Source organism: Plecotus auritus (assembly GCF_963455305.1).
Source record: "Plecotus auritus genome assembly, chromosome: 7".
In the NCBI taxonomy this organism is placed as follows: Eukaryota; Metazoa; Chordata; class Mammalia; order Chiroptera; family Vespertilionidae; genus Plecotus; species Plecotus auritus.
In genome coordinates, this window is record NC_137774.1 from 162571927 (window position 1) to 162599048 (window position 27122).

The 27122-nt window shown below is 45.5% G+C and overlaps 1 protein-coding gene across 5 annotated transcripts in view; it reads right to left on the reverse strand.

The window, feature by feature from the left end:
• Positions 1-27122, reverse strand: part of TRIO (trio Rho guanine nucleotide exchange factor) — a gene marked incomplete at its 5' end in the record, with an annotated part of 311845 nt that overhangs the window by 146452 nt on the left and 138271 nt on the right. For all 5 annotated transcript variants that reach the window (XR_013961230.1, XM_080680654.1, XM_080680655.1 and 2 more), the window contains 2 exons: positions 4232-4354; positions 17244-17474. Coding sequence is in view for 4 of the 5 variants with exons in the window: in XM_080680654.1 (XP_080536780.1) it covers positions 4232-4354; positions 17244-17474 (354 nt within the window). The remainder of the gene's footprint in view (positions 1-4231; positions 4355-17243; positions 17475-27122) is intronic.

The window sequence follows — 27122 nt, forward strand, 5'->3', positions numbered from 1 at the left end:
AATTAAATCCATCAAGATCTAGTGTGTCATTTAAGGTCGCTGTTTCCTTGTTGATGTTTCTTCTGGAAGATCTATCCAGTGAAGTTAGTGAGGTGTTAAAGTCCCCTACTATGACTGTATTGCCGTTGATCTCTTTCTTAAAGTGTACCAAAAGTTTTTTTTTAATATACTTGGGTGCTCCTATATTGAGTGCTCCTATGTTTACGTTTCTTGTTGGATCAATCCCTTTAGTATTACGTAGTGACCTTATTTGTCTCTTAGTTATAGCCGTTGTTTTGAAGTCTGTTATGTTAGAAATAAGTATTGCAATACCAGCTTTTTTGTTTGTTTGCTTCCATTTGCATAGAATACTTTTTCTATCCCTTCACTTTCAGTCTGTATGAATCTTCTGTTCTGAGGTGGGTCTCTTACAGACAGCATATATACCAGTACTGTTGTGTTTTCTTATCCATTCAGTTACCCTATGTCTTTTGATTGGAGCATTTAATCCATTTATATTTAAGGTTATTATTGATAGGTACTTACTTATTGGCACTTTTTTCTTTATGCCTATGTTCCTCTCTCTATTTCTTTTTCTTCTTAAAGCAGTCCCTTTAGCATTTCTTGTAATTCTGGTCTGGTAGTATTGAACTCCTTTAGCCTTCTTTTGTCTGGGAAGCTCTTTATTTTGCCTTCAATTTTAAATAATAGCCTTGGTGGATAGAACAGTCTTGGTTGCAGGTTCTTGCTTTTTATTACTTTGAATACTTCATGCCAATCCCCTTTCGCCTGAAGTGTTTCTGTTGAGAAATCTGCTGACAGCCTATGGGAGCTCCCTTGCAGGTAACTAACTGTCTCTCTTGCTGCCCTTAAGATTCTCTCTTTGTCTTTAACCTTGGCTCTGATAGACTTTTGAAGGTCTACATTGACCAAAGACAATCACTGCATGCCTACTGCGTGCTGGACTGCTGACAACGATGGTCAATGGGCAGGCAGAGGAAAGTGGCAGAGCACTCTTTCAAAACCAACTGGGCATCTAAAAAAGGGCGGTATCCAGTGACATTTTCAAGAGTGGGCAAGGTCTATAAGTATTTAGTGCCAGAAAGAAAAGAACTAAGAGTGGGAGAAGTTGAAGATGTTGGGAAAAGAGGCCAGACGGAAGGGCCGGGTCCTGGCAGTGCAGTGGGAAGGAGAGCACAGGCAGTGAGTGGGAAGGAGAGCACAGGCAGAGCACTGAGATGTGAGTGAGAGAGCGAAGAGGCACAGCCAAGTGTGGGGTGGAGAGCTTGGAGCCTCACCCCATCATGAGTCTGCAAAGGAGAGAGGTCCACAGAGAGGAGAGGCTAGTCACCTGCACGTAGCTCCCCAGAGCCCACACGGCCACATGGCTATGCTGCCCAATAGTCCCAGCTGTTGTCCCCCATACCTGCCTCTCACATCCTCTTCCATGTCAACAAACTGAAATTGACTCATTAGTAGGTCTCGGCTTAGCCAGCAAGAACTACCAGGGAAAGTCCTCTGACAGGTGGCCATGCCCATTCAGGGGTCTGGGTCTGGCCTGTAGTTCCACCCTTTGCCTCCCCTCTCCATCCCCCCATGCCTGGCAGAATGCCTGACACATGACAGGTGATTATTTGAAAGCCAGAGGGAGAGAATGTGGGCACATATGTTTGCAAAGTCTGCAAAAGGTGTTTACATTTAAGGTTTCTTTCCACAAACAGCTCAGATTTAGCTTTAAGCCCTTTCAATTTAAGGAAAAGTGTGCCAGGCACCCCTTAGAGTCCCAGGGCCAATGAACAGAGATCACAGGAAAGAACTGACACTCCGATGGGTGGAGGGAGGAGCAGGCAAGCTCCTGCCTATCTCTGAACCAGTATCAGCAGCAGACCATGGCTCAGGGCTCTGCCCTTGGCTTGCCCTGGAAACCTTAAAGCAGAGACATTTCCTACAAAAAAGTGTTCTCACTTTTGCTGCCCCGAGAACCTGTCTCAACAGCTTTGATGACTGTCTTAGACCAACTAAAACAAGTTTACCAGAAAAACACAGGGCAGGATGGGCCACAGGAGAGGTCTCCCTGATTGAGAATGGAAGGAGCCACAGGAACGGGAGGGAGAGGGTCATGGGTGCTGGACACACAGGAGGACGTCAGTAGACCCTCAGCCTCTGTGTCTGAGAGCGCTCAGGAAGTGAGGCGAGGCTGGGGGAAGGCGCTGCGGGGGGCAGAGCCTGCATCTCCAGAGTCTGGTTGTTGCCAGTCCTGCCTCTTAGGTTCTTTGGTGCCTGACGTCTTTGCTCACATGATCCAACTTTCACATCCTTCCTTGAACCATATTGGCTATAGCAGTGCCTTATCTTATGGAGAAAATAAAGGGGAGATAAGAGCACATTTTCCACATATTTTTGCTACAAGAGGAAAGCAAATATTTTCCAGCGAGTGCAAGAAGGGAGACCACGTATAATGTAGATAAGAAAAAACCCAGCTGCATCCACCTGTGGCGAGGCAGCCAAACATGATCTTTTCTTACTGTTTCTTGAGGCTGAGAAGCAGGAAGGCTGGGATTCTCGTTTTCACTTTACATATGAAGACATGTAAAGAAGGTAACGTTGCCCTAGCTGGTTTGGCTCAGTGGATAGATTGTCAGCCTGCAGACTGAGGGTCACGGGTTCCATTCTGGTCAAGGGCACATGCCCAGGTTATGGGCTCGATCCCCAGTTGGGGGTGTGCAGGAGGCAACCGATCAATGATTCCCTCTCATCATTGATGTTTCTATCTCTCTCCCTCTTCCTTCCTCTCTGAAATCAATAAAAAATATTTTTAAAAAACACAAAAAAGGTAACGTTTTAAAGGCATTTTCACTGAATAAGACTTCAGTGCAGTTTGTTTAGTTCCCATAATTCTAGCCCATATTTAGTTCCTCACATGTAGAACCTATAGACAGAGCAGCCAGGGTTTACTGCTGTTTACCTCTGTTTTACAGACTTTGAGATTACCGTGTTGGATATAATTGACACTCATCCTTTTATAATTGAACACCCTCTTTATTTCTAATAATGGTTTCATGCTTTTAAGTTTATTAGTTTAATATTCCAATTCCTATACTAGTTTTTGTTTGCTATATTTTCTTGGTAGATCTTTTTCTACTAGTTTATATATTTTTTAAACTTCCTGGGTATTTATGTTTTAGGTGTGTCATTTGAAAACAAAATATAGCATGATTTCTAAAAAGTATTCAATTGGATAAATCTTTGTCTTTTAACAACTATAATCTATTTGTGTTTACTGTAATTACCAATACTTATATAGACAAATTACTACATCTTATTTTGTGATTTCTATCATGATGTTTGTTCTCATTTCTTTCCTTCCCAACAGATTCATCTGGTGAGTTTTTATTTATCCAATTTTCTGTATTTCTTTTCCCTTTAAACTTATTTGGAAGTGAGTTCTATTCCTACACGTACAGTGGTCACTTGAAAATGCTAACATATACTTCTGGATCTGCACATGCAAGAGAAACCACTCCTCCTGCGTCCTCGGAACACCTTTCCCTCTCCCGTGTTGAAGTGGTTGGTGCTCCAGTTCCCTCTATAACTGAAGTTTGTAGCTCCCCATCAAATCGCTGCCTTTCATTTAAGTGGTCAACCCATTGAGCATTGAGATTTATAAACATATTTACCAACATCTGTGTTTATCACTGAGCCCAGTCCTTTCTTCCTAGACGCCCTTCCTCTCTAGGGGCCTATTCTTCAGACAAGAGAGTTAACTTCAGAAACGTTCAGAGACTTTCCAAAGTCACACGGTTAGAGAGCACCGTGGCCCACCCTGAACTCCACAACTCCCGGTTCTGGACACACCGCAGCCTCCCCTCCTGCTTCCTAAGCACACACACTAAGAACTGGGAAAAGGACAAGAATGCCGGCCAACGTCACAGAAATGCAAGGCCTGTTACCCTCTGGGTATGAACAAAACTTTCACAAGCTAATCAACAGACACTGGCGCAACACACATGGCAGAAACATCCAAGATGTTTTTCCGTTTCCAGAACATCACAGTTTTCAAAAGGGTCAATTGACTGCATCATCTTTTGCCTCCGCTGGTCAGGTACCCTCTGAAATCTGAGCATCATCTCTTCTGAGTCACCTTCACACACATGTAGCCAAGGCTGGCTCTCCTCAGCTGTGGTTAAAACAGAGATGCCAAACCAAGCACACCGGTATTTATAGGAGAAAACAGTGAAAGCCAGTGTCTTACCTGTGCTACTTCTTCAAAATCTTCGTGCCGTTTCTGCAAAGCTCTGGCCCGATGAAGAGATTTCCCCACACCTGTATGTTTGCTCAGAAATGCTTCCCCATGGTTCTCGATCCAGTCCAGCACCTGCAATAAAAACAAGCGTTGGGCCATAAAAACGATGGCCTGCTTTGCTCAAGGCTTAGGGCTACCTGCTGAAGATACATGCTGTTGTCAAAACTCTATTTAAAAAAAAGAAGAAAAATGAAAGCAATTGTATACTAATCTAACATACTTGAGAATTATATATTCTATCAGCTTCCACCACAATTCTAATCAGCTCTTACTTTAAATGTGTAAATCTATGTAGTAATGTTAAAAGCAATGATGATTAATTTAAACCTCACCTCACTTCATGACCAAGCCACCAAATCTGACTGCATATGATTGTAATTATCAAGCCACAGAGACCAAAGCTCAAGCTTCATGGCGCAGGCAATTCAGGCTTAACTACAGTTAGTGTTTTCCTGTCTCGTCCTTAGAAGACTTGACACATTTCAGTAAAACCTAAGAAAACAAAGCCCTTGAACACCTCTGTCCTGGTCTCTGAGGGTAATTTCTTCTATAAACTAAGCTGTGGTGAAAGCTGAACAGTCCGTGGATTTAATTACTTAAGTTCTTGTGGAAATCCACTCCATTACAGAGACAGAGGGAAAGTAGAGCATGCCCCAATGTTTCCAGCTCACAGTGGGGACCGGGGAGTTCACTGGCTCTCCGACTGGCGAAAAGGCTGACAATAACTAATGAACTATTTACACGACATCAGATGCACACGTCACTTTCTGATGGAGGGGAAGTAACTAGCAAGAAACTCAGTCAGCGCTGTCTTGGTCTAGAAACTAAAAACACTAACTAAAGGTGCCATCTAAATATTTAAATAGAGTTGTGATTATGCAGCTAAAGTACTGAAGGCTGCCTTGAACTTGCATTTAAGTGACTATGGTAACTATGCATATGGATCAAAAGGGTTTGGGACTGAAGAACCACCTGGGCAGGCACAGCTAGAAGGGTGGCCTACAGGGCAACCTGGAAGCCCGCAAGCCACAGCACTCCACTAAGGCAAGTAAAAGTTAGGTCTCGCTCAGGGTTCGCTGCTGCAAAGGGGATCCCTTGCCCTCTGTCACCTGCACTACAGAGGCCAGCTGTGCTGACAGGTGTCTAGAAGAAAAGAGACAGCAAGGGCCCGGGCCCGCTGTCCAGGGACAACGAGCCTTGTTCCCCATTGCTCCAAACCAGTGACCTGGGCAGCCGAGGGTCTGAGAGGGTCCCTTCCGCACAGGGCTTAGCAACATTTGCAGTAAATAAAATGGCTTGCGAAGGGGAATCAATCTCTGTGGGCCTCTATGAAGGCCCTTGTAGAATCACAGACGTACGTGAGAGGGGAGGACAGGAGGGGGGTATGGAGGCCAAGCTCTGCAGTGGGTGCTTGGGCCAAAGCTACACGTTTACCTTTGACTGTAGTTCATGTCTGAAACTTTCTGTCAACACCACCACTCTGCCAGTCACCTGGGGGCACACTACAGAGTAAGTCTCATGGGGGCCATTTGTATTCTGTCTATCACCTCAGCCCGCCATCCTCCTAAAAGCTCTCTCATTTCCCCCTTCACCTCCGGCCCTTGCACACAAACACAGGGTCTAGTCGTGCACTTGTGGAAGGTTCCTGACAGGTTCTGAGCTGCAGCTTCCCTACTTGCTCGGTGGTGATAACCAGTCCAGGTTGCAAATGTTCCGTGATATCGAGGTGAAGCACCTTAACATCAGAGTGGCACATACACAGCACCTGGGCAGCCCCTCCCAGACACAACCCGAGGCAGGCTTCCACCTAACTGCGAGCACTCTGGGCACAGCTAAAAGGATCCATTGGTTTTTAACTAGTGCACTTAGTACATCACTTTTCTTCCGAGAGAGAGAGAGAGAGAGAGAGAGAGAGAGAGAGAGAGAGAGAGAGAGAGGAGAGAGGGGAGAGAGGGGAGAGAGGAGAGAGAGGGGAGAGAGGGGAGAGAGGGGAGAAAAGAGAAGGAGGAGAGAGAGGCCTTTAGTATCTGTGCTGCATTAGAAGGTGGTGGTACACTCACTGCTGGACTTCAAGGCAGAGAGCAAGCTGCCGAGTTGTTTAGACCGCAGGCTCTTAGTACGTGTCTTAAAACACGTATTTTAAAATGCACTCCTGAATTAATGTCCAATGACAACTTCGAGACATCTCAGCCTCAAGGAATGGACCCAGTCAATGAAATGTGCCTCTGGGCATGAGGCCAACCCCATGCAAAGACAGGGATCAAACACTGTAAGACTGAAAAGAATCCAGGGCTATAGACTAGTAAGTAGCACCTATGCCTCAGTCCACCTGCCCATCAGGTCTTCGTGAAGGGCTGGGAGGCATTTTTTACTGTAATTATGGTATATTCTGTATCTTCCTCAACTGTAAAAAAATAAAAATAAATGAAGCCATGGGTAAGTAGCAAACCTGATGATTAATGGTGGCTCAATACGAACCTGAAATGTGGCACAATTTCAAAAGGTAAAAGGTGAACATTATTCTTGATAGAAAGGGCTGGGAAAGCAAAATGCAGTATTTAAAAAATAATAATAATCACTTGGCCAGTGTGGTTCCATGGTTGAGCGTCAACCCATAAACTAAGAGGTCCCCGGTTACATCCCCCGTCAGGCACAAGCCTGGGTTTTAGGCTCATTCCCTGGTATGGGGAGTGCAGGAGGCAGGTGATCAATGATTCTCTCTCATCAGTGTTTCTTTCTCTCCCTCTCCCTTCCTCTCTGAAATCAATAAAAACGTATTTAGGAAGTAATAATAATAATAACAATTTGTTTTTTAAGCCTAAGAGAGTGTTTCAGGAAGTGTAAGTTGGACATGAAAGCTATTACAAACCAACTGCTCAGGGTTATCATGGGCATTTTTCTTTCATCAGTGGTTCCTTTAGACAAGATTGTAAATACCAGGTCAAATTATACTTCCAACAAATATGAAAGCAATTCAAAGAAGTGTGTACGAAGTCCAAGCACTTAATTAAAAGGGTAGCAGACAAGTATGAAACCCAGCTCGTGCTCAAAACCAAACTCCTTCCTCGGCTTTGACATCTTTCACAAGCCGGAGAACATTTCCCAGATTGCTGCGGAATCCTGAATCCATAAACTGGTCCAAGGAGCGTTTCAAAGAACGCTTGTGGATTCTTTCCACTTAAGACACACATATATTTGCAAACCAGGGGGCTTCTTAAACCTAGGCCAGCCGCCTTCTAACCTGAGCTGTGGAGGCGGCTGCCATCTGACTGCCTTGTGACCTCGAGCGCAGGAACAAGGCCCACCAGGATTTGCTGCTTTGTGGCCAGATGCCGGGAGAAGGGCAAGGCCAATCCCTTCAGGTAGCCTACCTGGTTCAGGGCAGAAAGCAAAGCTGGGGGACAACCCCGCCTCCCTTCCCAGTCAGAGGATGTGGTAGGAGATCCTTCCTCTGTATGTCAGTGCCCTCTAATGGACACAGTGACAGCGCCAAGGTCAAGCCCGCTCCAAAGTGAGCCCTAACACCTATGTCTCTTAGCATCAAATGTCAGATGTGCAGGAAATCCTATGGGTTGTTTAGCTTAATTCCCGGTTGTAATTACAAGATTGAACGTGACCATGGTAAGTGTGATTATGCCCATTTCTTAACTAATTATGAGACTGTTGTCAGCATGCTGTCTAGTACGCTGTTATAAAAACTAGATAAGACCTCTGACACTAAACAACCAGGAACACATTAAACGAGTATTTTTACTGGTAATTTAGGACTCAAAGAGTATTCAGAGAAAATATACAAACATCTGTCAATTCCAGTTACTGTTTGAAAGAGACACTACACAGCAAATATTTTCTGTTCTAAGTCAGGTTTTATGCATGTAAAAATAAAAACAATAAGCTCTTCTGTTCAGTTAAAAATAACTATGATTATATGAAGCAAATTAAAAAACAAAGGTACTTCTCATATACTCTGCATTTGTTATTTTTATATAAAATCAAATTTTTCCAGATGCAAAATAGGAATTCCCTACCAAACCAAAATTGACCTCATTTCATTTATTTTAGTTACTTCCTTGTTCAACCTGCTGGCTTTTACTCTCTTTTTGTTTTTTAATTTCTTTATTGATTAAGGTATTACATATGTGTCCTTATTCCCCCATTACCCTCCACCTCCCATTCATGCCCCCACCCCCCTGGTGTCCGTGTCCATTGATTAGGCTTACATGCATGCATAAAAGTCCTTTGGTTGATCTCTCCCCCTTACCCCTCCCCTCCCCTACCTTCCCTGAGGTTTTATGTTCTGATTGATGTTTCTCTGTCTCTGGATCTATTTTTGTTCATCAGTTTATATTGTTCATTATATTCCACATATGAGTGAGATCATGTGATATTTATCTTTCTCTGCCTGGCTTATTTCACTTAGCATAATGCTTTCCATCTCCATCCATGTTGTTGCAAATGGTAAGAACTCCTTTTTTACCGCAGCATAGTATTCCATTGTGTAGATGTACCACAGTTTTTTAATCCACTCATCTGCTGATGGGCACTTAGGCTGTTTCCAAATCTTAGCTATGGTGAATTGTGCTGCTATGAACATAGGGGTGCATATATCCTTTCTGATTCGTGTTTCTAGTTTCTTGGGATATATTCCTAGAAGTGAGATCACTGGGTCAAATGGGAGTTCCATTTTTAGTTTTTTGAGGAAACTCCAAATTGTTCTCCACAGTGGCTGCACCATTCTGCATTCCCACCAGCAGTGCACGAGGGTTCCTTTTTCTCCGCATCCTCACTAGCACTTGTCATTTGTTGACTTGTTGATAATAGCCATTCTGACAGGTGTGAGATGGTACTGCATTGTTGTTTTGATTTGCATCTCTCTGATGATTAGTGACTTTGAACAGGTTTTCATATGTCAGAAGAAGTAAAGCTGTCCTTATTTGCAGATGACATGATATTGTACATAAAAAACCTGAAAGACTCCATCAAAAAACTAATAGACTTAATAAATGAATTCGGCAATGTAGCAGGATACAAAATTAATGCCAAGAAATCTATGGCATTTCTATACACCAATAGTGAACTTACAGAAAGAGAGACTAAAAAAGCAATCCCATTTTCCATCGCACCAAAAAAATTAAGATACCTAGGAATAAACTTAACTAAGGACGTAAAAGACCTATACGCGGAAAACTACAGGACACTGAAAAAAGAGATAGAGGAAGACGTAAACAGATGAAAGAACATACCATGTTCATGGATTGGGAGAATCAACATCATTAAAATGTCCATACTACCCAAAGCAATCTATAGATTCAATGCACTCCCCATTAAAATACCAACGGCATATTTCACAGACCTAGAAAGAACTCTCCAAAAATTCATCTGGAATAAAAAAAGACCCTGAATAGCCACAGCAATCCTGAGAAAGAAGAACAAAGTAGGTGGGATCTCAATACCAAATTTCAAGCTGTATTACAAAGCCACTGTTCTCAAAACTGCCTGGTACTGGCACAAGAACAGACATATAGATCAATGGAATAGAACAGAGAACCCAGATATCGACCCAAACCACTATGCTCAATTAATATTTGACAAAGGAGGCATGAACATACAATGGAGTCAAGACAGTCTCTTCAATAAATGGTGTTGGGCAAATTGGACGGATACATGCAAAAAAAATGAAACTAGACCACCAACTTACACCATACACAAAAATAAACTCAAAATGGATCAAGGACTTAAACATTCGACAAGAAACCATAAAAATACTAGAGGAATCCACAGGCAGAGAAATCTCAAGACATATGCCGAAGCATTTTCTTCACTGATACTGCTCCTAGGGCAATGGAAACTAAAGAGAAAATAAACAAATGGGACTACATCAAAATAAAAAGCTTTTGCACAGCAAAGGAGACCATCAATAAAACAACAAGAAAGCCCACTGCATGGGAGAACATATTGCCAATGATATCAATGATAAGGGTTTAATCTCCAACATTTACAGGGAACTCATGCAGCTTAACAAAAAGAAGATAAACAACCCAATCAAAAAATGGGCAACTGATCTAAATAGACACTTTATGAAAGAAGACAGAAGGAAGGCCAAGAGACATATGAAAACCTGCTGGCTTTTACGTAAATCATTGGAGATAACAATGTAGACAGAAATGGACCTACTGTGTTACTAGCTGTGCTTTTAATGACCTAAGTGCTGCTGCAATCAGAACCTTCTCGATGATCAAATCAACAGTGTGGTGGTGATTACAACCAAGAACAACTGACCAACTGAGCAATGTCATCTCAAATTTACTGAATGTAAACAGGTGACCACAAAGGAGGCCTTCGCTTGGACAATGTCACTTTTCTTAAAGGCTGGTGTTTGGCGTTGCTGGAAAGTCACCTACTATTATACTATTAATGTCACCCACAACGTTTAAAATCACAAATGAAGAAATACTCTGAGTTTAAATTACCGCCTCCACTCTCCTCCTATTTTGGGCTGCCTGACACTTTTCCCGCAAAGCTCCGAGCCTATCTGACCCCTGAGCCAGTGTCTCCGTCCTGTTCTCTCCTTCCCTGAGGCCAGGCCACCTGCTCCACTGCACGGAGGAGAAAACAAGGCCTGGGCGGCTGGGACCTGCTCGTAGGCGAGTCTCTCCCTTGCTTTCTCCGGTGCCATGTACCCACTCCTAAGGTGACTGATGAAACTTCAAAATAATTTTTTTTTAAATCTCCTTAAATAGCTGCTTTCCCTGACACTGGTGGGTGGGCAACTGCAGCTTCTGAGAAAGCCCTTCCCCTAGCCGGGAAAGCCCCATGTAAGTATTCCTTCCTTCCTAAGGAACAGGGCAAGTCAACGTGACTCCTGATTAGCTCCCAAGTGAAGCGCCCTTCAGGTCAAGAGCAATGAGGCAGCTAAAAAACCCACGAAGCTTCTGGGAGCCTCAGCCAAGTCACGACTTTTTTTGAGGCTCCGTTTTATTACCTGGAAAAGGAGGGGCTTGGCCTGATATGATCGCAAGGGCTCCACATTCTACGGTGAGCATGACCTAACTTTTTCAGTACAAAGAAACAGACACAAAATATGCATCTGTGGGCCTTGGGGACAGAACGAAGAAGGAGAGCTTCTTAGGCCCAGCGCTTCCAGCTGCCAGACAGTAATGCCGGTCTCCCCGGCATCTTTATTTCTGTCCACTGGAGCCAAGACACTCCGTTTCATTCATTATATTTCAAAATTAAAAATAAGTCTGTTCTAAATATATATAATTATTCTTAGTATTGAAATATCTATTTTTTAAAGTGGTTCCTAAAACATTCCAAAATATACTAAGCCCAAATATACTAAGCTCACCTGGAAAAAGAATCTATCAAAAAAACAACAAACAAACTCCACAAAACCCTCAGTCAGGTTACACCAGCAAAAGCAGGGTACAGAGCCACAATGCCCTGCGTTGCGAGAGTTCCTTTTGCTTCCCAATGTGCCTTCCTATGAAACGCCACTCCATGCACTTTCCTGGCTGAAAGGAAGTGTGGGTGAAAGCATGAAGAAGGGCTCACAAAGGGGTTAACAGGCTTTTAAATGTCTACATCATCCATCTATCCATCCATCCATCCATCTTTAAAAAAAAAAAAAAAATCACCAGTTCTCCTTGTATTACCCTAGTTTTAATTACAAAACTACAGGAAATTTCTTTAGAAAGGCCAAGAAACTCAGGAAGAGGGGAGAAGAAAAGTGGGTAGGTTATTATTCATATAGTCTCACCTTAGATATTCCCCAAAACCCCCAATCAAATCATCACTCTACCAACACAGGTAAATCCTTTGAGTAATTTTCTAAATGTTTGAAAATTATTTTGCTATTCTCAGATTAGAGATGAATGTAAAATAGTCCAAAGTTGTCCAAGAAAAATCTTCCTATGTCCAGATATTATTATCTGGGGAACTAAAGTTATTGTGTATAGATTAAGTCCACTTACTGAACTATATAACTATATATACACACACAGGTGTGCATACACACATGCATGCAATCTTCCCTGTCCAGCTAGTCCCGGCACTTTCCCCTTAGGGGGCCCTGGCAATAAAAGCCCAAGCTGCCTGGGGTTTGCTCTTGGCTCCGCCCACTCCTTATCATCCTGGATCTGGAGCAGCTGCGTCCTCAAGGCTCCAGGGCCTCAGGTACCCCGCTCACTTCCTATTCACACCAGTCCCCCAGCTCCTGCTTCCAGTTTCCAGGGCCTACAGTGCCAGCTCCCACACTTGCGTTCCTGTATTGTATCGTTTTGGGGTAGAGAGTCATCCGTTTTCCCGCCTTTTTAACTCCCTCCGGTGAACTTTCAGCTGTGGTTACTAGGATTACTGACAGTCGTGTCTCTTCTGGGTTCACTAGGACAAAAGGTAAGTAAAGCTTCCTGCGGCTCACAACGCACCAGGAAGATCACTGGTCAGCCTCTACCTGCTCTCAGCAGGCTACCAATCCCAAACACCTGCCCTCCAGTATTTCCGAATTCAAACCAAGAAACTCTCAGAAAAGATAGCAATCCTCTAAACCATTCTTACAAGAGCCACAATCTGAACTGTGAGCAGGGGGGTGTAAACAGAAGAGAATGTTAAACTGCTAAGGTTCTATATATAAGGATTCTGATGAGTGGGATGTGAAAAACCCACGTTCCTGACTTCACGAGCAAAGGACAAATGAGGTTCAGGAAACTTCACTTAAGAGCGAGTATGTGGTGCCAATGTAGACACAGCCTTAAGTCAGGCATCACGAAGAGATGGCTTTTCCTGGCAAAGGTCAGCAGCCGAGGACCCAAGGTGAACCTTTGAAGTCGCTTCTCTGTAGACCTGAAAGCCATTTCTTCGACATTTCCTGATTTCTCTCCCTCTTTTACAACTTGGCATTTAAGAACCTAATTTTTGCATTCAAGTCTCAAAATCTTTAATATTTCACACTTGCAAAATTCCCATGAACTAAAATGATCCCTTCCTTCCTCAGCCACCCCTAACTCCCCAACATCCATCAAAGCTCCAGTTTCTTCAGGCAGATCTCCTAGTTGGATTACTTGATTCCAATATAAGGCTAACCCTCCCCTATTCCAAAATAAATGAAGAAATGTTTAGCCCAAAAAAATCTTTTAGCAAATTCCTTAAATTTCTTCATTAACTCACTCCACAAATACTGAGCATCTACTAACGCAGACCCTCGGGAAACACCAGGAATAAAAACACGCAGATCACTGCCTCTGTGGACCTTACATTTCTGCTGGGACTTCTCCATGACTCGCATGATGTCCACAGTGGGGTCTTCATCTGTCTCCTCACCTGGAGTCTGGCTCATCACACTCAACCGAAGCAACCTTTCTAAGGCAAGTAGCATCCTGCCATCCACCCCCCACTGCCCACAGCATGGAGTCAAAATGCTCCGCATGCGGGCCCTTCACAATATGAACTCAACCTGGTGAAATGGGAAAAGCGTTCACTCAGCAGGTTGGCTGTGGGCATCAAGAGAGCATGAGGGAGGAAAGGCACTTACACGCTAGTGAGCTCCCACAGAGCACCAAGAGGAGCTGGGTGCCATACAGCGGTCCCTCACAGCCAGTCACAGGGCACCCTAGGCCCTGGCACCGCTTCACGGCACTCATTCCCTGGGTCCCTGCAATGGTGCCCTAATCTTACAGAAACCGGTTCTGAGCCTTCATGGCGGAGGTCGCCTTTTCCGCACCAGACCCAGCTCATGCCTCCCCACCTCTCCACACAGGGCCACCTGCTGCTCTCTGATCAGGCCTGGCCTCTGCAATCCTTTACAATTCTCACTGCCCATTCCTCAACCTACTGACCTTTTACCCATCCTTCAAAGATCAGCTCAAACCCTGCCTCTCCCATGAAGACTTTCCTGGTGCCCAGCAATTGCTACTTTCGGAATATTCGTTAATGGCCCAATATGAACCTGGAGAAAGTTCTTCCAGGAGCGAACTCAGCAAGGGTGACCCTCCCACACGAAGTCCTGCAAGGAAAGTGAGAGGTTATCATGGGCGTTATTAGGGGAAGGTCTCCCTTCCTGAGGGGCTTCCTCTGGGGAGGCCAGGCTGCACAGTGGGGGTCACCTCACACCACCTGCTGGAGAGACTAGACCCCACCCACCCAAGGGGCAGGCGGGCTGGACTAGTGAGTAGGAAAACGGGTTTGACAGCATCCTGCTTCCCAACAATCATCCCATTTGAACGAGTACGACAAACATACATTATCTTGTTCTAGTAAAATAAAGCCTGCTCTCAACAAAAAAACACTGCTCAGCAGTAACCCAACCATTCGCAAAGCCAAACACCCAACTGAGGGTTGCTCGAACATAGAGAGAAGGCAGTGGGAACGCACACTATTTGATCATCTGGAATATGGCACAAAGAGTACTGATTCTATTTTGAAATTCATGCCAAAGGTTAACCTAGATTAGTAGCTAGCATATGTATGGGGCAAGTCTGCAGCAAGACCTCCCTCTCCCCCACCCCATCCTTTGATTTGGACAAATGCTAAGTGTTTATGTAAAGTAGCTCCACCGGCCCCCCCACACCAGAGCAAGACTCCATCCGAAATACCTTCCACATAGAAATCACAGAATTGCCTTTGCTTGCTATGAAAGAAAATTAACCACGAAAGCAAAATTACTCATGTTTTAAAAATCAAATGCCCCCTGCTATGTTCCCACCGGTCCTGTCCTTGGGGGTGTGCTGTTAACAACAGTCCGGTGTCTATTCTTCCAAGTATTTTTTTCACAGACACATACTTGTTTTCATTAAAATGTCATCATTCCACACCTACTAGGGGGTGAGCTGCTTTTCTTTTTGTCTCAGCAGTATTTACAGATGCTTCCTCCTCATCCAAAACAAACAGAAACTCACGGCATCTCTAGGCTTATTATGTGTTCACGGGTTTTGATTGTTTTTGTCTTTACAAATTTACCTTCTACTGACAACGTCTTTCTGAAGTACTACATTTTTTCACTTATTCTCAGCTTACCTCTCCTACTCTGTGCTCAGTATGGCAAAACTTTCCATGTGTCATAACGTCTTGAGTTTCAAAAACACTATTTTGGTTTTGACATCCTATGTACTCCTTCAAGGTAAAAGACTGCTTCATCTTATCAACTTCGCTCCTGACTTCACAAGTCAAGCCTACACAGCAATTTTACTGTTTGCGTGACAAGTCCAAACCTTTCCCGGACATTTAATCAACGAAACCTTTCGCTTCCAGAGTACTCACCTGCTTCTGATGGAAGACTAGCAGGACCTGTAAGCGTTCCGTGTTCTGCAGAACTTTATCCTGCTGACACCCCACCCAACCGACTGCTCGAGAAAAAAGCTAGCTGAAAGCACTGGCCTCATTGTTGCCATAATTACCTTTCGAACATAAAAATTAATGTTTGCCTTTTTCAAATTCAAGCACCTTAAGTACTTGGCGCCAAATCAGACTAGACTCCTCCCTATTCCCACGGCCTGCCTTTCCCCCTGCCTCCCTGGGACCTAAACAGTCCAGTGGCTTATTCTTATGGGATTGGGGCCCCGGGGAGCCTCAGAAGTGGGGATGGGAGGGGGCCTGCTGCTGCTTCAGACACACGTCCAGAAAGTGTGTGGGTCCACGGGGGTGTAATGAACACTAGATCCGAGACCAGAGAAGTGGGCAGGAAAATCCTTTCATAATTACATTTAAACTATTTCCATTTCATTGTCCAGCGTTTTCGGACAATTCAGAACAACTAGCACTCCTGTTTTCAACCTCACCATTTCAGTTTTCACAGGGACTCCCACCGCAGGCTCCTCCCCTCCCCGTTCTGTGTTGTTCCCCGGCAATTATCTTCCTGGACTAACACTGTGTTGTAAGGAAGCATGACTCACATTGACCATGATTCCTGAGGCACTGTGCATGGGGGACTCCAGAGAGCTCAAAGACCGTAAGTAGAAGCAAAGCATAGTGTGTGAAAAACAAAGATTACAGCACAACACAAAGACTGTGAACTCACCCGATTCCCGTCGTGCGAAGAAGGGTGCTGAGTAACGTGGAGAATCGGTGTGCTCAAAGAACACAGCACAAGTCTCCACACTCTTAGCCCATTGGGAGGAAACCCACTCACCTTCAGGTGATCCACAGGGAGAGTGAAATCTGAGCTCCTGCAAGTCTGAGCACAGCAGGCTCCTGGACGCCCAGGGGGAGCTGGTTGGGTCTATCACCGTGGCTTCCTGCCAACTCCCCTGGATGCCTGGGCTTCCCTGCACCCCCCAGAATTCCTCAGCCCAGCGTTGACACCTCATTCACACCCTCTATTTCAGAGCAAGGACACAACTAGTATGTCATTTATCACTAAAGCTAAGTCATATTTTATATGCCCCCCATTGTTTTAATTCTCAAAACCCAGGTAGCAGGACAGCCTCCCTTATTCCATACTAAGGAGATAAACAGTATGGGGACTGGGCTTACTCTTATTTTTATAGCAACATCAAAGGGGATATCAAGTGCTTAGAAATGAAGAGTCACAAACGTCCACTTTTCATTAATTAGGCAGCCATTTACTAAGCACCTAATGTGCCCCACAGGCCACTGGGTGGGAAAGAAGTGTGACTAGCTGAGAGCTGAAGCAGAGGAAGAGCAGAGAATCCTTCCACTGTAACAACACCTGGTATGAGCACCTTTGCATTATTCTCACAAATAACTGGAACTGCGAATGCCCTGTCTCATGGACAGAACTCAGAGTCTCCGGGAAGGCCGAGCATCATCTCACATGCTCCGCGCATACCTGAAAACGGCCTGAGCAGGCGTTCTCAGAAGCTGCGTGTGTGTGACTGTGCATTTGGTTTTCTCCCATCATCATCTCCTACTCACTCCATCAGCACTAGCCCAGTACGAGGACCCACACACCTAACTCTCGGTTCAGCGCGATCAGCCCCTACGAGGAGGAACGCCGCGTGCACCTCACCTGCTGGACGTCCTGCTGGAAAACACACAGCTGCAGCCGCTGGTGGAGCCGCACCTTGCGGTGCTGCCAGATGTTCTCCAGCTGCCGCTGGTGGTGCAGCACCTCGTGGATGACATCGAGCACGTGGTGCACGGCCTTGGAGTAGTTGGCAGAGGCTGTCAGGGAATCGGAGCTGCCGGGAGTCAGGGGCCGCTGGAGCTTGTCGAGCAGCGACTTCCCATCCTGGCTCACCTGCCCAAAACAGACAGCGATGAAAACCAGTGACTGCCCGGGATTTGCAGTTTGCCCCGGCCGTGCTGCAGACAGTCCTCGATGCAGGTGCGCACACACTGATGCGTACACACGCTCCCACACAAACATGAGCCACAGTTTTATTCAAAGGCATATTTTATAATGAACAAAATAAAATAAGAACAACTCCATCAGTTATCCAATGATATCCACAAAACCCAATGTGGTAAAACACTGAGTTAAAAGAACATCTGTTATCAGAAAACGTTGTACCACGGGTGGGCAAACTTTTTGACTCGAGGGCCACAATGGGTTCTTAAACTGGACCGGAGGGCCGGAACAAAAGCATAGATGGAGTGTTTGTGTGAACTAATATAAATTCAAAGTAAAGGAGCGGAGGGGAGAGCAAGAGAACCAGATAGAACAGCCGGATCCGGCCTGCGGGCCGTAGTTTGCCCACGGCTGTTGTAGACGCTGTTCTTAATGAATACACACAGTATTTTGCCTTGTGACATAAGTCAACGGATATAAAATTGCATTGCTGGGATATCCTCAAATTAACATTTAAAAATAGTAATTGTTAGAGAGAAAAACAATCACAATCGAGCAAATTTTAATGTTGAATCTTGAAACCTCAGTTTTTTTAAAATCAATAATTTGGCACTAAGCAAGGAATATGTATACAAACTTTCTTACATAGTTGGATAGCAATTTTACTTCACGAAATAAAGAGAACATTTAAAAATGCCATTTAAACTGGTTCATTGACTTTAAGAAGCAATGTTAATTAAAATGTCACCAGCTTTGGGAAAAGAATTCTGTGCTGTATTAGCGCAGTGAACAACGGAAATACAATGAAATGAAAAGCATTCAGGCTAACCAAAGAAGAAAAAACGAGGGCGGAATATGAAAAGAAAAGCATGATGTGTTTTTCATTTTTAAGTGAGTCTTAAGACTGAGGAATGATTAAGCCAAGCCAGATGTCGTAGAAGAAAAACATGTCCGATCAGACAACAAAAAGGACTCGTAGAGCAACCGGCTGTGTGACTCAGGAGGCTTCTTAAAGTAAGGCTTCATCTCGGAGCCCTCGGAGCTCAGACACCTCTGAATCTGAAACCTCCTTGGGTCTCTATGGGGGGAGGAGCAGCAGAGCCTGGCTACAACACAACAGGGCGCAGGGACAAGCCTCGGGGCAGAGGAGGGGGCGGTGAATGGGACAGGCTAACACAGGGAGCCTCTAGCAACCAAAACCTGCAGGCAAGTGGATTTTCTAATCTCTTCTTTTAATCTTTTAAAATGGTAAGTCATGTTGGAATGTAACGTTTTTTTCCTCATACCAGATTTTGAGATCTTTGTTGGAAGTGCTGACTGTGGCTTATGAAGGCTGCCCATCATAGATTAAAATTGATCTAATACATCAAGATGGCAACTCTTAAGCGAAAACAAGCCAAGCCGATGTAACCAAAGAAAACAGGTAGGAAAAGAACCAACTGAACCACTAGTAGGGTCAGGCATGTGCAAAAGCAAAACAGTGAAAATGTGCATCTTCTAAAGCAGGGACAGCCCCAGAAGTCGCTGGAGTCTGCATGGGAGTTTCTGATAGTGACTGTGAGAAGGGGAGGCCCTGGGAGTGCCGGGGGCGGGGCTGACTGTGATGGAGTCAGAGGCAAGGTGTTATTCAACATGAAGTGTCCTGCTTCTGGTAATTACCTGAGCTAGGAGCTATCCTCCTATAGAATAAAAGCCTAATATGCAAATTGTCCCCTTGACCGGGAGTTCGAGCAGGAGTTTGACCACTCGCTATGACGTGTGCTGACCACCAGGGAGCGGCATGGAACATGGTGGGCGTCGGCGATGTGGTGCTGGCAGCAGGCGGCAGTGGAGGCACTGCCGGCCCTGATGGGCTCCGATGAGAGCAGGACCATGGCAGGATGGTGGAGCAGGTGAGCGGGCGGCACCAGGCCAAGGTGGGTGCGAGCAGGGCTCAATCACCCCGCAGAAAGTGACCAGCAGTGGCAGCGGGGGGCCGCCTCCCAGCTCCCAGGTGCTAAGGGAGCCAGGTGGGGGCCCGATGACTCCAGTGGAGGGGGGTGCACGGGAGCCTGGGGGCCCAGGTGCTGCCCAGGGCCTAGAGGCCAGCTGGGACCTGCCCTTCCATGCCAGATGCCCGTGCTTCGATCACACCCGTGCACAAATTTCATGCACCGGGCTTCTAGTTTAACATATAAACATGAAGTTACATCTTTCCTTTTTCTTGCCTACTCTAACATTCCCTTATTTTTCTGGGAATGCAATTACCATGTGAATCAAAGCAAGGCAGTGCTTGCTTTTCTTTAGAACTTTACAAGAGCTGCTTACCATTTCAAAATACCAGCAAGGTAATAGTAGTCTCAGTATTTGAGTCACCAAACCTAACTCATGCAGAGTCTGCATCTGCAGTTGCCATATTCACAATGTCTTTACATTTATGGCCAGAGCATGAATATCTCATTTTTTTCTCTTCTATTGTTGCATGTACTTCGGCATTTATAAACTGAAACACATTTTATCATACATCACCTTTCTTTTGTCTCTAATTTATACTATAGCATATATGTAACTTATATGTATGAACATATATAAAATTTACATAAAGCTAGATTACTAGCCATACATTTATTTCAGCAGGCATCATAACCTTTTTGTTAAACATGCTTTGGTGAACATGTCAGATGGACATCGATCAGAAGGTGTGGCAGAAACCGACAGGGGCTCCTCAAAGTCACTTCCTCCATAGCCAAACCCCTACAGTCAGGTACAGCAATGCCCCAGCTATAAAACTGTATTTCCCAGCCTTGATTAGAGAAGAGGCCAATGTACAGAAGTAAGCATGTTGAATGGGACTCCCAGAAAAATGCTGAAAGGAGGCTAAGCATGCTCATTCCCCTTCCTCGTTCTCCCTGATGCCAAGAACTTCAGCAGCTATTCATGACCTTGAGGTAACCTTAAGGATGACAGCCAACTTGCTAAAAGAGCAAAACAAAAAGACAAACGGGTCCAGAGAGCCTCTTACTAACAGAACCACCACACCAGCCCTGGAATGCCAGCCTTGGGACTTCTACACGAGCAGAAGGCAAGCCTCTATCTTAAGCCATTGCTTTGGATCTTAAACCAGCAATACAAGATGGTTTTCCTGCCCTCATCAAGTCTCCAAAGATATCCATGCGACACCATTAATATTCTACCACTGAGAGGGAAAGAGTAACCTGAGCAAGAATATTCCAATGACTGCCATTGCGGGGTGTCTTTGTAACAGCTCAAGAGCAGACACTAGTACTGTGTTGAGAACACCATGCTTGCTCACGAAGGAGGGGTGGTGAGGAATGACTGAGTGCGGAACACACAAACACCGAAACATAAGACAGCTCATTAAGCAAAGCTTTGCCTTCTGGGAATTCCGAAGCAGGGGTTAAAGTGTGTCTTGGTGCCACTGCTGGCTGTCACTCAGTGGCAGAGATGGCAGCAGAAGTAGCAGGAAAGACTCTGGGCAACAAAACACATCTGCATCCACTAGGACCAGACAGCCTGCAACGCCGAAGGCATGCTCAGGTACCGCATTTCCCTGAAACCTTTCAGAAGCAATTCTATTTTATTCCATAGATTTGTCAACTTAAAAGGTGTTCTTCAAGCACATGAAGGATTTCATATATTTAGCAAAATATCTTTGTTTTTGTAAGAGCAATAGTAGTATGTGGGGGGGGGGGAATGCTAGAATTTTATGAAGATTAATGTCCTATTTTATAGAAAGAGATTTTAAAATGGTACAGAATGACCAGAAAATTAATGAAAGAAGAGATTGAAAAGCATATAGAAGCCAAAATATTCATATACAATTCAAGTATTAAAACAAATAACACATCTAAGTTTATGGTATGTGATACGTTTTGATTTCTTAGCTGTAGAACCAGATGAATTAATTTGCTTAAGTTATACCTTTTGTCTAAAAAGGAGTTTCCAGCCTTTAGGCAGTCAAACCCTATCCCCCAAAGGGACAGTAGCTGCAAAAAAGAAAATCAATCTTTATTATCAAAAAGCAGCACTTGATCTTCTGTAATTTTTGAACAGATCAAAGTGGCTCATTGTTTGAGGTTCTGCTCTGTGTTGCACACAGTGCTCAGGGCTTGAATGGCCACAGAAGTTACATCTTATAAAGATACTAGAGGCCCGGTGCACGGGCAGCCAGTCAATGATCCTTTCTCATCATTGATGTTTGTATCCCTCCCTCCCTCTCCCTTCCTCTCTGAAATCAATAAATATATATATTTTTTTAAAGGCAGAGTAAAAATTGGGGAAAAATAACAGGTTTTTTAACATCAGTTGTAATTGAAGGGGTTCAGAACAGGTCTCCCCAGGATGTGCCATTTGGCATGTGAATTATCTTAAGCTGAAGACAATCGAGACCCTGAAGGCTCACAAGAAATTTCTCTCTCTCCCTTAAATAATTTAAATTAGGGGCCTTGCCCATAGGAAGAGTTATTAACAGAGATAACTTTTTATGACCTATTTACTAGAGGCCTGGGGCATGAAATTCGTGCATGGGGGGGGGGTCCCCTCAGCCCAGCCTGCACCCTTTCCATCCCGGACCCCTTGGGGCAGTGGTCGGCAAACTGCTGCTCACGAGCCACATGTGGCTCACGAGCCGTGGTTTGCCGCTCTGTTGACTAATGAGTTTGCCGACCACTGTGCAAGGCATTACCCTTACCCAGAAGTTTTGACTTCAGGTTAAAGACATTAGTACATTATTAAAATGTTTTTTAAGTGTTTTTCCCTAAGGCAGTGGTCAGCAAACTCATTAGTCAACAGAGCAGCAAACTGCGGCTCACGAGCTGCATGCGGCTCGTGAGCCACAGTTTGCCGACCACTGCCTTGGGGGTGTCCGACAGCCGTTTAAGCCCGATCCCGGGGATTGGGCCTAAACGGCAGTCGGACATCCCTCTCACAATCCTGGACTGCTGGCTCCTAATCGCTCACCTGCCTGTCTGCCTGGTCTACCCCTAACTGCCCCCCCCCCCCCACCGCCCTGATCGCCCCTCACTGCCTCTGCGTGCTGGCCTTATCGCCCCTAACTGCCCCCCCTGCCAGCCTGGTCACCCCTAACTATCCCCTGCTGCTGGCCAGGTCGCCCCCAACTGCCCCCTTCCTGCTGGCCTGGTCGCTCCTAACTGTCCCCCCACCTGTCGGCCTGGTCTCCCCTAACTGCCCCCCCCACCAGCCTGGTTGCCCCCAACTACCCCCCTCTGCCAGCCTGGTCGCCCCTAGCTGCACCCCGTGCCGGCCTGGAGGTCCCAAACTGTTCCCCCCATTGGCCTAGTCGCCCCTCACTGTCCCCTTGCCAGCCTAATTGCCCCCAACTGCCCCCCCAGCTGCCCTGGTCGCCCCCAACTACACCCCCCCCACCGGCATGGTCTCCCCTAACTGCCCCCCCTGCCAGCCTGGTCACCCCCAACTACCCCCCTCTGCCAGCCTGGTCACTCCCAATTGCCCCCCCCCCTTGCCGGCCTGGTCACCCCATGCAGCTTGCTGTTTAGTCGTTTGGTCATCCCTCACTAACCCCCTTGCCAGCCTGGTCGTAGGCAGCCATCTTGTGAGGGCATGAGGTCAATTTGCATATTACCTCTTTATTATATAAGATGAACTAATATGCTTGAATACCTAAATGACTTAAGAAAATGGAAGTACTAACTAAAGCGAAAGAAAGGGATTAAAGTTTACCATATCAAAGGTATGTTTGTTCCTAATACTTAAGTGGAAACTTAACTGTTTAAAACATAGAACAAAAGTCTGGTTCTTGAATATTTACTTTTAATCACAACTGCACCTAAGATTTCTCGCTTGAATTCCTGTATGTCACCCTAAAAACAGTCACCAAACCTCACAGGGACTTCCTATCCTTATTTCTGGTCCTTGGATCAATACGTTTCACATTAAATCAGACTGGAGCTAAGAGTCTCTGGCAGGAATATTCTTCACTTGCACAAAGAAAGAATGTTGCTCTGAGCTAAGAGAATGGTACTTGGAGATTATTGCTTAAGTTTGCAGAAACACCACCCAAAGACCAACTATGACCTATGATATGTCAGTCAGGTCCAAATGTGGTGTTTTAGATCTGTAAGTATAGGAAATGGCCCGGCCAGTGTGGCTCAGTGGTTGAGCGTCAACCTATGAACCTAGAGGTCAGGGTTCGATTCCTGATCAGGGCACAAGCCCAGGTTGTGGACTCAATCCCCAGGCGGGGCATGCAGGAAGTAGCTGATCGATGATTCTCTCTCTCATCACTGATGTTTCTATCTCTCTCTCCCACTCCCTCTCCTTTCCTCTCTCTGAAATAAATTAAAAAATATATTCATTTAAAAGTGTAGGGCCCTAACCGGTTTGGCTCAGTGGATAGAGCGTTGGCCTGGGGACTGAAGGGTCCCAGGTTCGATTCCGGTCAAGGGCATGTACCTTGGTTGCGAGCACATCCCCAGTGGGGAGTATGCAGGAGGCAGCTGATCGATGTTTCTCTCTCATCGATGTTTCTAACTCTCTATCCCTCTCCCTTCCTCTCTGTAAAAAAATCAATAAAATATATTTAAAATAAATAAAAGTGTAGGAAATATTCTTCCAGAGATATAACCCAGACAGGCAAAATACATAAAGGCATGGTTAGAAATAACTAGACAAAGCCTGTCATAAAGAAACAGTGGTCCTTCAAAATGTTCATGAAATGAATTGCAGCATGTGCGTTGACCAAACCAACACCATCTGTTTTGATTCTCTCGCAGGGCTGGCTCGCTGTGGCCTGCAGAGCGCAGACCTCTGTGCTAAGCCTGGAAATGCTTTCACAGCCACCACTAACCTTTCCAACTCTTACGTAAATATTCTCCAAAACGGTTTTAGCAGAGCAGGGAAGGGTGATGAGGATGGCGGCGTGTGACTCTCAGGCTTATTTTGTAGCTAAGAGTGACACTCCTCAGCCAAACGGGCACACTTTGCCTTTGTGTAAGGAGGTCAAACCTGTCGTAACAGGGCTACACGAAGAAGCTCCTACCAGGAGCACAGGCCAGTGGCCTTCTGGAAGGTCCCCTATGCCAAGGTCTTCTCCCAGCCTCGGGAAGGCCGTCTGAGGGAGGGAAGGCAGCCTGCTCCCCTTCAGAGCTCTCGGCCCCCCTCTGAGACGGTTCTTTCCCAGGTGAGTTCTTAGACATCAGCTTGTGGAGGGCTGTCCTATTTCTTTTGGATTATTAGTTTCTTACTCCAAACCAGGTCAATCTAACTGTGTTTGACTCTGACACCTCTACCTGGGATTAGCAGAAAGGAAAAACTAAAATAAGACAGACAGAGACCAGAAACTGCTGGGGTAGACCAGTTAGTAAGTCAGATTCATGCAGAGAACATGTGTGTTCTGTAGATTCCGCGTGGGCTGAACCTTTTCCGCTCCTGTATTTCAAGCCCTTGCAAGTTGATTTGGGGGAAGGAGGGAGACTGCCGTGCGGCCTGTTGGCTCTGATGCGCTGCCAAATGTTGACGGCAGCACCTGCACACCTCCAGCGATGCTGCAATGCTTAATGAGGCTCAGAATCAACAGCTTCCTGGCGTTCCTCTGGAGCAAGGCCGACAAGCTTCCACACACATCGCGGATACGTGATCTCAGTAGGGGTACTAGCCAGAGGACTCGCTTTACTGTCTGTGTTTCTCCCATGCCAATAACACAAATCACAACATCACCCATGAATCCAGTGCCTTCAAAAAGGGGCTCGACCAGCTTTGCAGGCAGCACATCAGCCATTTCCACGAAGCCTGCTGAAGTGGGCAATAGGTCAGGATATTTGTTAAATCGAGGAAAAGTGATGCAGAAACTAAACCCTGGAGTCACACTGGATCGGTGCGGGCCAGACATGTGGCGCTTTACCTTTCTCCTCCAGGAACCACCGGCCGCACTGCAGCCGGGCCCTTTGGCAGGTGCGTGGACTCTGTCCACACAGTCTCACCCAATCCTGATGCTTGAGGTTCAGGTTGCCAGGATGGCATGGGCATGTGAGAGAGTCATTTGTACGAATTCAGTTTGCTGAGAAAGTAGTTGATGGGTTTGCTTGCTTAAAATAAGACGTTAAAAATAACCACTCTATATGCTGCTTCTAAAACTACAGCTTAGCCCAGACGTTTCTATGGCTTCACTCTCCTTGGTCAGCTCCATCAGACATGAGCCCAAACCTGGCGAGCTGCAGCAAGGGGTGTTTACCAGGCACAGGTATGCTCCTGTTGCTAAAACACAAACGGGAACAACATGGGACAGGTCTAATTAAAACACAAAAAAGCAGGCGTTTGTGTCCTGGGGAAAAAGTGGTGGGAAGGTTTCCCACTGCAAACTTATTATCATCAGATACTGAAAACTACAGACACGGTTGAAAGAGAAAAATTGTGGGATGGAGGGAGAGGACAAGAGAAAAGAAAATGGAAGAGCAAGCTTGCTTGTAAAATTCCTACTCTTAATGACCCTGCGCCCATAGCAGGCGAAGGAAGCTTTCCGTGGATGGATGTCCCCTGAGCAGACCCACCGCCTTTGGAACAGGGAAGGCTGTCTCAGTGTGTGGTCTGTGAAGCATCTGCATCAGTCGCTGAATCACTAAAAGAGCCCATTGAACATGGAGATTCATGAGGAAGGGGGGTGTATTATGAGAAACTGCACTTTTAACCAGAACACCCACGTTAGAAAACCACTAATTTAGGAAAGAAAAAACAAAAACACTTAAAAAGCATGACAGCCCTTCCTTCCCATCTTTCTTCCCCTCCCCTCCTGGCATGGAGGACATGGTGCCAGGCGTTCCGAGGAAGTGGGTGGGCAGGGTGAGGGGCTCATAGAGGCCAGGCAGAAAGGTTGGGAGGTTGAGCAAATGCACTGAGTAAACAAATGAGTTCATACACTGAGGGAGCCCATTTCGTTGCTGTCTGGGAGGAATGTATAAACAGATGGGGAAAGCTGGAGAGAACTCTGAGGACCAGATCAGAAATGGAAGCACCAGTAAAAACACACGCAGTTTTAAAGTAGCGACAGACACAGGTAGATGCGGCAGTAGTTGTGGATGTGTGTGGACGGATGGAAGGATGGACGGACGGGTGTATGGATGGATGGGTGAATATCAACATACATGTTTCCTGACTCTGGCTGCTCAGAGGGCCTAAAAGCACTGACTCCCACAGGTAGACAAGCCCTCTCACGCACCCAGATCCTAGTTTCTAAATACCACACACCAGCACAGGATCCAGAACTTCTTCCTAAGATGGTTGACCTCAGGACGATTCAGGGAAAGGACAAGATGAGCCGGGGACCATCTTGGTATGCCAGAAACTAATGCTCAAATAATGATAAGGATGTATCAAAAACACACAAAAAAGGGACTCCTGCTAGCCAAATGTGGGCAATTTAGGCATCAAAATAGAGTATTGGATTATAGCCCATTGAATATAAAAATATTTTATAAATCCATACCGAATGAATGAATGAGTGAATGAGAATAAAGCTCTTCCTTTCGCAGAAAAGGTCGCCTAGTGAATAAAGAAGGAGTGATGGAATAAGTGCCATTGTCAGACAGCCATCACAGTGGCCACCAACACGGCAGGAGTCACCAG